Source organism: Oratosquilla oratoria, unplaced genomic scaffold (genome assembly GCF_046742065.1).
Source record: "Oratosquilla oratoria isolate Oo_2021 unplaced genomic scaffold, ASM4674206v1 SCAFFOLD107, whole genome shotgun sequence".
In the NCBI taxonomy this organism is placed as follows: domain Eukaryota; kingdom Metazoa; phylum Arthropoda; class Malacostraca; order Stomatopoda; family Squillidae; genus Oratosquilla; species Oratosquilla oratoria.
Genome location: NW_027467464.1, coordinates 442,501 through 455,000, shown reverse-complemented (window position 1 = coordinate 455,000; position 12,500 = coordinate 442,501). Strand labels below are relative to the sequence as shown.

Here is a 12,500-nt window from a genome sequence, read left to right as displayed (position 1 = left end):
TTCGGGAGGTTGATAACTGTCGATCATGAGTCCAACACGTGACCCAAGACCATGGTGAATCACACACACACATATACAGAGAGAGATAGGAAGAGATGGAGAGAGAGAGAGAGATAGAGAGAGAGAGAGAGAGAGAGAGAGAGAGAGAGAGAGAGAGAGAGAGAGAGAGAGAGAGAGAGAGAGAGAGAGAGAGAGAGAGAGAGAGAGAGAGAGATGGAGAGAGAGAGAGAGAGAGAGAGAGAGAGAGAGAGAGAGAGAGAGAGAGAGAGAGAGAGAGAGAGAGAGAGAGAGAGAGAGAGAGAGAGAGAGAGAGAGAGAGAGAAGGTAGGAGAGAGAGAAAGAGAGAGAGAGAGCTAGAGTTAGCTACTGTTACGCGAGAAGCGATCCGCTCAGACAGCCATCCCACATGAGGAGGAGGGAAGGGGAGGGAGGAGGAGGACCGGTACACCAATACTCCCTAACAACCCTGCAAGGACAAACGGGCGGGCGTGAGGGTCGTTTCGTCACCGCTGAGTTCGTGTTAGATAGCGCATTATCTCGGAGTGTTTTACAAATGCGGGCCTCCTATCTTTTGAGGACGAAATGTTTCGTCATTACTTTTTTATATAGATTAGATAATTATCCTCAGGCATGTGATTCACCACGGTCTTGTATCATGTGTTAGACTCGTGATCGACAGTCCTTGATGAAAGCTCCATAGGAGCTTATGTATAACTCGATTCATGGACAGGCGTCGTCGCACTGGCTGGCACCAAGGCAAGGTTGCCAGATTCTGAACTCAATGTTATCGTACAGGGACCTCAAAATTATTGTTTTCATAACAAAATTTTGGTACTGTTATTAAAGAAATATCGTACAAATTATCGTACATTTTGAGATAAATAAAATGTACACTTTATGTGTCATTTCTAAATTTGATCAATATTGAGAAATGATCTTTCACAAATTAGTGTTTCATTGGAAATGATAAAATAATCACATTTTAACACATACCATACCTCAATAGCAAATCATATATAATAGGCCTCATAATCAGTGTAATGAAATGAAACATTTTTGAAAGTAAAACTTTCATATTTGTATGTAATAAAAAGTAACTATTCATATTCTAGACATGAGCTAAACCTCATGGCTCATAACATTAATCAGAGTGAGAATGTGAAGTGTTACTGTATAGTTCCTTGGCTGCTAAGAGAGAATACATATAATTTATTGGGTTCAAGTTTTTACAGCATGGTCCAGTAGAATTTTTACATTCTGTTGCTAGCAGTGCTCCATTTACAGTTGCTGCCTTCAACCTATTTCTTGCCTTAGTTTTGAAAAGGTTAATTTTACTAAAAACTCTCTCTCATTCTGCATTCGAATTGAGTAGGCTAAGAACAGAGAGCGCAAACTGTGAATGGTCTGTTAAGTTTGCTATATGTTTTAATACCGTAGCTCAAAGTTTATCACTGTCCTCTGTATTCAAGGCTTATAGTTTCTATTTGGATCTATGAAATTAAGTTCTGTTTTCATTATATTCTCTCTCCATGAATGAAAGGAGAATCTACTTACTAAAGCGCGGAGTTTTCTCAAATTGTCAGTTTTCACAAAACCATAGTGAGCTTGAGCGAAAACGGAAAGGGGTCCGGCGTTTTTGGACCACGTCACGTTGTTTAAGATAGTGGTCGTTTTTTTGTATCTTAGGCACCATGCCCGCCAGGGCACCCGACGCTAACAAGAAAAGGCGTCTTCGCCACTTTTGGAAATGGATTACGGTTAACCGGAAAAAATAAAAAACAGAACTGCAGAATGACAAGAACCTGCATGCCCAGTTACGTAACGAACACACAAAAGCTTTCCCGGATCTGTACAGAGACGTTAAAACCTTCCGTGCCAACGCATCTGTTCGAGAATTCCAACGAAAAGTGCTTAAATTCAACGAGACGCTACGAGAAGTTGAAGAATTCGAATATTCCGACGAAATGTTTGACATTTTTGAACTTTTTGACGGAGAAATTGAAGACAGCGTTTCTGAAAATTTCTCGAAACATTATTTCGTCGGGTATAAAAACTTTGTGAAATCGGGCGGAAAACCCGACCACAAAACATATCAAATGTATTATCTAGAGAAAGCCTTCAAAACGTTCAACCAGGCAAAACGAATAAAACAAATACGCCATCAGGAAAGCTATGAAAGACTCCCGTGACCAAAGGAGACTGAATAAAATCAGGTCAAGACGAGGAAAAGGCGAAGCAAAGACTAGAAGAACGAGAGAGACTTCCAAAAGAGAAAGAAGAAAAGCGGTTGAGGAAAAATTGGCTCTAGAGAAAAAAAAATCGTCTAATAGAAAAGCGGATGGCTGCTGAATTGGCTTTAGAAAAAAAAAATAAGGGAAGAGAGAAGGGAAAAAATGCAGAAATTGTTGCAAGAAAAGGAAAAGAAACGCGAAGATAAAAAAAAAAAAAAGGAAAAGGGAGGAAAAGATTGCAGCGGCTGTAACGATTAAAAAAGTAAAGGCCGCCATGAGGGATGAAAGCAAAACACACACATTATCAGAGGAGGACACGCGAGTTTTATCTGAAATGAGAAATGAGCGCACCCAGCGCTACTTGAAGGAGCCAGAACTAGATTCCCGCGAGCTGCTTGCTATGAAATTTACCGGGGCTATGCGCAAAAATGATGTTAAAGGAGTTCCTGCGCACAGCGCTGGCCAAGTCGGTGACGAGAAATGTAAGATTTGTGGAGCGCTACTGTGGAAACTGGAGCTCAAATCTATGTGCTGCTACCTAGGCCAAATACTTCCCTTCATTCCTTCAAAAATAAAAGACAACGCTGTCAGAGGTTTGTATGACGGTACGTCTCTTTTATCCGAGCGTTTCTTACAGAATTTGTCTGGGTTCAATTTTGTATTCTCTTTCACATCCTTTTCAACCTCGAATAAGCTCGAGAACTCATCTGAAGCATCGCTTTGTTAAAAGATACAGGGAAAAATTTACCATAAAATTGGTAGATTGAAGCCTAAATTGTTAACGGAACAAGGAAAGGTTGTCATTCCGAAGGATATCTACTCCATCTCCGAAGAAGCCGTCAAAATGATTTTGCCCAGCTATTCTGACGACGAAAACATTAACGAAAGTTGAGGAAAGTTTAGGGGACAAGTTGGAAGACGTCAAGGAAAAGTTGGAAGAAAAGATGGAAGAAAAATTCGCAAAAATGTGTGTGTGTGTGTGTGTGTGTGTGTGTTCATGTATGTATCTATGTGTGTGCATGTGTGCGCGTGTGTGTATTATCGTGTATAGATGTTCCAAAAATCACATGTGGAAGAAGACTACTGCGAGCGCAGCGAGCGGCGTCGTAGGCCAAGCACCCGTGGCGGAGCCACGGCCGGCGTCAGCCGGGTGCTTGTATAAGAAAAAAAATTCATGAAGCACTGTGATCACTGGCTTATCTGACTGAAAGTACTTATTAAAAGTAGTGATTTTTGGCAAAATCCAATCTAGGAAGTAGTAGTACAACTTAATGAAAGGGTCATGTTGAGAGTTGAAAATTAGATAAGGCAGCAACTAGCTTCTCAGACAATGTCTGAGAAAACCAACCGAAGATCTTCCCATTGTTCCAAGATCCTCTGAACAACAGAAACCAATGACAACCACCTCGTCTGTGATGGGTGTAGCATCTTGTGAGGCTTCAAGCGAAGGATAGACTGAAAATGTACAAACTCACTCTGGCGCTTGCTACTACACTTAAAGAAATTGTACAGCTCACACCTTCTAGGTAAAGTCTTACAAGCCTCGCTGGCACAGAGTTGAGCAGAATGGCAAACACTTTTGATTACAAAAAGACCAGGACATTCATTACGAAAGTGACTTGCAACTGAATTGCGAGCTCCCATCATTACACTACACCCATCAGCCACAAAACCTATCATTTCAGGGTTGGCTTTAGTGTAAACTTCACACAGCTACCAGAATTTACTTTCAACACACTCAGTATCATAATCAATAAATCTTACTACAACACAAAATGTTTTTATGGAACCAACGTCAGTAGACTAGTCCGTAAGAACAATAAATTTTGTTTCTCTTAGTTTGTGAGGAAGTTGTTATTTGTAGGACTTTCCTATGACTTTAGTTATTACTGCAGTTGCTTTAGTTCTTTTCATAGCAAATTCCTGTGATATCTTGGAGTCACTGAAAATATCTCTCAAGACCTCTGACACGTGATCCATTACCTCAAGGGAACGTCGTATCGCTTTATAGAGTAGGTGAAATTAAATTTTCATTATGTATTTAATAAACTTAGGTATAATTACCCCTTACATTAGTGTATAATTCCTCAGGGTACTGTGTTCCTCCCATGTATATATAAGCATAGTGAAGATATAGTGAAGATATAGTAAAGCTCTAGTGAAGCTCTAGTTATTTAATGGAAAATCTTTTCACATCATTCAGCTTGGTATGAAATGAAAGCTTAGAGTCTGGGGATAAAAAATTATTAAATACATTTTATCAAACTAATACCTCTGATTTTTTTTTATTAATTTGTTTCTTCGAATAATTCAAAAATGCTGCAAAATTCAGGTTTTATAAATAGAAAAGAATAAAATTATTTTTTCTTTACTGTTGAAAATAAAGAGCATGATGTTTTCTTTCAAATAAAACAAAAGTAACAAAAATCATAAAGAACAACCGAAGATATTACAACAGAAAGAACAAGAACATAAACTTTACAGGACGGGGGATTTAAATTTTTGCGGCCATTTTTCGCGACCATTTGTTTGATGGTTGCGATGTATAGCAAATCTCCAGTTTCCTCTACTTTGCTGATGAGGTGTGAGGTGAGGGTATGTGGTGTGGCTTGGGTGGAGGAGGTGTATGAGGGCGTGGCTAGTATATGCTTGCGGAGTGTTGGCTACAGCTTTGATGCTCTTTTTCCTTCTTCTTGTTTCTGTTTTCAGGCACTTACGGGACCTCTCCATATTCTGCCGCTTCCCTCTCTTGTTTCTTGTTAATTTTCCTATGATCACAGCAACAATACAGGGCGAGGAATCAAAATTGTGGCGTACGGTGAGAGCGCCAGGAGCGACGTCGCCTTACTTTGATCTTTTCAAGAGTACTGATGCCGTGGGATATGCTGGAGGGAGGAGTTGCCAAATATCTCCATAAACACAATTCTGTAACAAAAAACGAAACAGCTATAGAAATGTTGACGCAATTTCAATAGAAATAATTTTTTTATGCAATGGGGTTGCCAGAGGTTGCCAATATTTTATCTATTTTATTCTGTATAAGAAATAGAAACGAAATACAGCTGTATAACTCTGTATGAATGTTGCTACCATCATAAAGATTCTTTTGAAATGCTTACCTAAAATTCGCTCGTGTACCAGAATTTTTCGAATGATCGCTGGCGACGCTCCCTTAAAAGGCACATTATGTGCAACTAGAACACTTGCCAGCTTTATTTCTGGCCCACAGGATCTTTTGTGTTTTTTTTTCTTAAAGAAGGTTGATACTGGTACCTGCTTGTTCGTTGTACCCTTGAAATATGAACTGTTAGCTCTACAGTCATAGTACACTTAGCTTTATACTGGTCAGGTGTTTCCTGTAGCCACGGCTTGAAAGCAGGGTCTATTTCCCATCCCATCCTATATCGTTGCTGACGACGAGACTAAGAGCCTGAAGTAGATGCCTCAGCCTATCTAGAAGGGCTAGCAGGTGCCTGCGTAGAGTATTAAACACTTAATATCATTTGCCTGTTCAACATGAACACTCTACGCTATCACTCACTTTAATAATCTTAAATAGCCACTATGATATTTAACATTTCTGTCTGATATAACATTTGGCGGTGGATATCACAACATATTCAACCTTGCCTTGTTGCCTCTTCTCATTCGCTCCATAGAAACAGAAGTACAGTTATTAGATTACTCTGTAACTAATTGCCTGTAAAATGCATAGGCAAAGAAAGCATCACAAATAGTTCACCTTTTTCTCTTTGGATCCTGAAGATGAGTCCATGCTGAAAGAAGGTTCATCTGATCTACTTAGGCCTACTCCACCACTGAACACGTTCTGAACGTTCTGAACGCGTGAGTTTCTCGTCTAACATATGAAACCTCCAGTCCCACTATTTTTCCAGACACTTAATGAAACTAAGTGATAGTTACTGTTTTTTCAACTCTTACAATATCCTACACAACTATTTTGTAAACATCGAAAATTATCGTACAAATCGTACGGAATACAGTAAATTATGGTACAAACTGTACGATAAAGAGGAACACTATCGTACAGAGGGGGAAATAATCGTACGTTTACGATAATTATCATACGTCTGGCAACCCTGCACCTAGGTTTCCTTCTTCATCCACACTCCTCATAGTCCATGGGCCAGGAGGGTCCACCGTGCACCGCCCCCATAACAGTATAGGACCATTTTTTTTTAGTCCCTGGGACCTTATGAAACAACAATATATGATGCCCACAGCAATATTTTGGGATCAACTACCCATTAGTGGCCATTTTCAAAATGGCCGCCGGCATAACTCAAAAAATCACGTTTTCGCTTATAACTTTCCTTCTATGACAGATAGAGACATGGTTTCGGTGTCTTTACCTATGTTTTCGAGTACCAGCAATCCAATAATGCATCTTAGAACACTCTATCACGTTTACCTTATTCCCAAATTTTGAAAATAATTCATTTCAAGTACAAATTTGGATTTCTTTCTTTAACCTTACAGAATCATATGGAAATCACATTGACAAGAGAAAACATTATCATTTTTCCAATAATTTTCAAACAGATAGAAACCAGTGCATTCTCATTTAAGTTGAGACAATTAGAACATTTATATAGCATTGGCATCATAAAAATCATAGTGCACGAAACATGATTCTTTTGAAGCCTGGATAACCCAACAAACTTAATAACTGTCATCATCACTGTCACTTGACATGACATACTCATCTATGTCAGGCAGGGCAACATCAGCACACTTCCAGATGCCAGTCTGGTAGTTCACGCGTTGTATATGCTGATACAGAGACTTCCTACATGGTGGGAACTGGCCAAGATCAATATTTCTATCGACATTGACAGTGCCATCTGGTCCTCCACACTTCTCACTCAGAACAGCATATCGGACTGCATCAACACTCTTGTGGTGGGTTCTGCCATACATGACACAGGTAAATTCCTCCAAGTCATCCACCAAACTCTCAGGAGGATCCCACATGTCTCCTAACTGAGAAAGTGCATCAACGAATCGAGGTGACTTCAAGAGAAGTTTGATTGGTCGCACTTTTCCTTGAATGCACTTGTTGTGTCACAATGGGTGAATGCATGGAGACCCAACAGTGCAGTGCAAAACTGTTGACCATATCCATGTGCCATCTGGGTTATGTTTACAAGTCTCTTTTTATTCCCAGTGCCTGTGTCAAACAAGATGTTGACGTCAAACTTTCCAGCATGATGAAGTAGCACGAAAAAGACATCACTGTCGGGACTTAGTACCCGAATGTTATCATAACCATGCTCCTGGGCATAGGCACAGTACAGGACTATTCTTGTGTCAGTTTCTTCTTGATCAGAGAACAAGTCCAGAATTTCTGTTTCCTTCACGGCTTGACCGTCTTCAGTCTCCAACAGGAAGCAGTGACCCTGAGCTACTGTCATCACTTTTCTGTTTACGAGTTTTGGTGCAGAAATATCTGAACTCCATACACGATGGATAATATCAGCCAGTTGTGACTTGTTGTCATCATTCATCAGGAATGTTTTCCAGTTTTGTGTTTTTTTAGTCATTGGCCCTTTAATGATCAGCTTCTCACTTGACCCACGCTGTTTACGTTCCATTTCCTTGATAGATCCAACTTTATACATGTCTGTACTAAAGATGAAATCTGATTGCTTAGGGATCCTATCAAAGATGAGGTGAGCTATCTGTTGGAAGTTCACAGGAATGTCATGCAGTGTGAAATAGTGCATTACCATCTTGTATGAACAGTGTTCTGCCCTCTGTTGGAAGTGCTATGTCATCGATATCTTTCACTAGGAATTGAAATCCCTTGGACTTGTCAGTCTTTGCCATGTATCTGTCAGCTGTACCACGGCTGCAAGGAACAGGACTCAGTGGATATGTCATCAGTTGTTCAATATACACAGAAGTATGTGTTTTGGCAATTTCCACTGGCCATTTGTGACAGCACGGCAAAGGTCTTGTCCAATTGATTGTGTCAGTCGATTGACTTTCGTGCCATCTTCCTGCGTTTGTTTGCCAGCTATGAGGAAGTACAGGAACTTCATTAATTCCTCAGGGATGTTAGGATTTACTCCCACCAGATATCGGGCTGTTGGTGACCATTTCAGCGGTTCGGCACATTGAAAGGCTTTTTGAATATCATACCTCAAATTCGAGGCCACATCTTTTGTTTTGTCAGATGTACCAAGGATATACGCCAGCTTCACAGACTCTCCTACTTTAATGTCAGTGTTGAAAACAAGGTAAGAACCAAACCGGCCAGATTGGGATTGGATTGGCTCAAATGATAGTTTGTCCCCATAATGCACAACATGTTTTGGTTTTATATTCTCAGATCTGTACTGAGTGTTTCCAAACTGAGTTTGAGCTAATTCTTGGACATAAATGTCCTTTAAGAAATCTAGCTTGACAACAGTGTTATTGTGGATAACATTTTCTTCAACAAAGGCACAAGTACTGGCAAATGCATTGCGGTGTGCTTCCTCCATCATGTCCTGCTGAGACAGAGCTTCAGGGTCACTGCTGCGCCACGACGACGGGTCTCTTGTGTACTTAGCTCTGCAACTCCTGTGGTATTGAGCCTCACAGGCATAAAGGTCATAACCCTTGATCCTTCGCAGCATCTCAAAATCTTTTCGTTCCTCTGCAACTTTGAGAACGGTTGCACCTCCATCATATTCAAATCATGATGTTGGTTCAGTTGTCCAGCTGCCTCCATGTTTAACCTTTTATTTGCCGGTCTTGTGGCAGGAAATGCAGTCTGGGTTAAAAATGAATTTCTCACTTCCATCAGAAGGGCATCTTGATGGACGTGGACGACAAACATCAGATTCTGTTAATGATGATGAGGTCGATGAGGATGAAAGTCTTTCTAGATTAGATGTGAACCGTTTGTAACATTGTCGATGATATCCATGGTTTTCCTCGACTGTATCTGGAATTTGTAAACAGACATACGACATCCGATGAGGAGAATCTACTGGCTCAGAAAGTCTCCGCTTTTGGATTTCCTTCAGCTTTGATAGTCTCTCTTCTGTCAGTGTTGTCAATGGTCCTGATGAACTGTCTCTGTAATGTATAATGCAATGTTCAGTTTTGGAAGAAGCACCTGCCACACTCTCATCCCTCTTGCGCTTCTTGGATGCCATGTTCGTTCAGGATAGACAGTTTACTGTAAAACAATAAGAAGATAAATTGTAATTTCTAAACAATAACTATGCTGAATAAAATCTTGCACTTTACGTATTGTACTACAGGATCACTAAAATGTGGCCCGATTAGGCCCAAAATTGATTTTTTTTTCTTCAAATTTAACAATAAGGTAAACGTGATAGAGTGTTCTAAGATGCATTATTGGATTGCTGGTACTCGAAAACATAGGTAAAGACACCGAAACCATGTCTCTATCTGTCATAGAAGGAAAGTTATAAGCGAAAACGTGATTTTTTGAGTTACGCTGGCGGCCATTTTGAAAATGGCCACTAATGGGTAGTTGATCCCAAAATATTGCTGTGGGCATCATATATTGTTGTTTCATAAGGTCCCAGGGACTAAAAAAAATGGTCCTATACTGTTATGGGGGGGGGGTGCACGGTGGACCCTCCTGGCCCATGGACTATCAGTCTCCTAGCCCTCCACACTCACGGCGCCCCTTCCCCACGTCACCTCGCGTCACGTTACGTCATGATAACGCAATCCACAGATGAATATGATTTGTCCCTGGACGATCGGCGCCGGCCGATTCCATTCCTCTGAAGGGTCAGAGAGCCTCTCTTGCATTTATTCTGGCCTTTGTTGTGGCCACAATCTTATTCATTTATTTGTTTATTTATTCATTTGTTTACATACCTGTGTATCTGTTTGCGTATTCATTTGTGTATAAATTATTTTTTCTATTTTGTTATTCATTTATTTGTTTGTTAATCTATTCATTCACGTATCTATTTACTTAGTTATTTACCCGTTGAATATGCCTTGCTTTTATTTATAAATTATTATCACTACTTTTGTCTTCTAACGTGCTGCCATCCTGTCACCCGTCTTCCCCGTTTCCCGCGCACGCGCACGCAGGCAACATTCCCGAATGGCTGCAGGGGCGACTGACACGGAACGGGCCCGGCAAGGTCTCCTACGGCAAGACCAAATACAACCACATATTCGACGGCTCCTCCTATCTACACCAGTTCCACATCGAAGGGGGCAAGGTCACCTACAGAGCCAGGTCAGTGTTAGGTCAGGGCCGGGTCAGGTCGCACCTGAATGAATTTGCCCGACTTTAGTTGTGAAGAAGATATCAGGGAAGACATACACATTTTCTCGACTCCTTCTCTGCGGCGTCATCGTCCCTACTTACGTCAATGATATCGCTAAAACCATCCGCGGAATGCGTCACCGTAGCGAGGGTGTTTAATGGTTTGGGTCATATGAAGAATCCCCCCAACACACAGACACACACACACAGAATTTCCATGTGAACAATTCCCACCTTCCCCCTCTGTTCACAGTCCTCATGGTTGCCGTATATTTGTACTTGACATAGTTTTTCGTTTCCTCTTCACGTCAAAAGTCACTGTTGTAGGCAATTGATTACATGTCAGGCGAAGTCAGTCCTACGGGTGAGGTCTTAACCCCCACCCCCCTGCCGCCGTGGTTCTGTACTCAAATGGAAAATCTATCCCACCCCAACTATGCTCATATAAAGCTCCCCCCCCCCACACCTCTTGAGAGGTGGGGGTGGATTTTCCATGCAATCCAATACCTCTTTTCGCCTCTTTTTTCGCTTACAGTTTCTTCAGAGGAATGTTGATCCTGGATGACGCTGACGGTATACATAGTAGTCCGACACCACAATCCCAACAACTGGGCAAGGAACGCGGGTCGGTGGACAGAGACCTGTAATTAATTGATTAGTTGATTAAAATAGATGAAATATAATAAAATAAACAAGATAAATAAAAAAAAAATTCTCAAATCATGTATTCAAAATGTAAAATTAATGAGAAAACTAAAGTGAGTGTGGAATTTGGAACCTGCTGGACAAAAGATCATCGGACGTTTCACCACCGATCTAAGGCGGCGCCGTGTTTGTGTTACTCCTAACAGCTGCGTATTTCGCTATGTATTTTTACCATTTAAGTCCCCTACCTTTTGGTTCATGTTCTCTTCGGTAGCTATGTATAAGGCCTCAATTACCTTTCTCTGTCTCTTTGTTAGGCCTTTTCTCAATACTTCTGCCTTTTGCTAGTTGGGTAGATGTTTTTCTTTGTCCGCGTGGCCCACCAGAGCATTTGAGAGGCGATGGTTTCTTAAATCCGCCTAAGTGTAGTCTACAAGATCCCTTGTAGCAAGTGTAAGAAGGCGTACTTTGGCGAAAGCCATAGAGGTCTTCAGTCTTCAAAAGAGAATTAGGGAGCACAAGGCGGATTTAAGAAACCGTCTCTCAAATGCGCTGGTGGGCCACGCGGACAAAGAAAAACATCTACCCAACTGGCTAACAAGGAGACAGAGAAAGGTTATTGAGGCCTTATACATAGCTACCGAAGAGAACATGAACCAAAAGGTAGGGGACATAAAATGGTCAAAATACATAGCGAAATACGGAGCTGTTAGGAGTAACACAAACACGGCGCCGAATTAGAACGGTGGTGAAACGTCCAATGATCTTTTGTCCGGCAGGTTCCAAATTCCACACTAACGTAAGTTTTTTCGTTAATTTTACATTCTTACTCATCTTGAATACATTATTTGAGAAACTCATTTTATTTTTTTTACCTTGTTTATTTTATTATATTTTATTTATTTTCAATTGATTAATTAATTATTTACAGGTCTCTGTCCACCGACCCGCGTCCCTTGCCCAGTTGGTGGGATTGTGGTGTATACCGTCAGTGTCATTCAGGATCAACATTCCTTTGAAGAAGCTGTAAGTGAAACCAGTCAAGAATAACCTCGGCCCTAGACCCGTGTCTTTCTCGTCCTCCTTCCTCATTTATCAATTAATTTATTGTGACGAATTTCCCTGTTCACCACTACGGGGTATGTCAGTTAGCAATATCCGATAAGAAAGTCAAAGGAAAAGAAGTCACAGAACTTGCCTAACCGATGATATACTTGGACATACTAAAGACATGACGTGGAGGGAATTTCTCTGCCACGCACGCGAGATGAAATGTCGCACCTGAAGCAGATACTTTGCCAGGTGTCTCTTTTCATGCTGGCGGCCCCCTGCTGACACTAAGGACGATTTCA

General features: G+C 41.0%; 1 protein-coding gene across 4 annotated transcripts in view; it reads left to right on the top strand.

Annotated features, from left to right (window-relative positions):
• The window catches only part of LOC143022513 (beta,beta-carotene 15,15'-dioxygenase-like), a 139,083-nt gene that overhangs the window by 32,470 nt on the left and 94,113 nt on the right, over window positions 1–12,500 (top strand). For all 4 annotated transcript variants that reach the window (XM_076180760.1, XM_076180762.1, XM_076180759.1 and 1 more), the window contains exon 2: window positions 10,323–10,473. In XM_076180760.1, coding sequence (XP_076036875.1) covers window positions 10,323–10,473 — 151 coding nt within the window. The remainder of the gene's footprint in view (window positions 1–10,322; window positions 10,474–12,500) is intronic.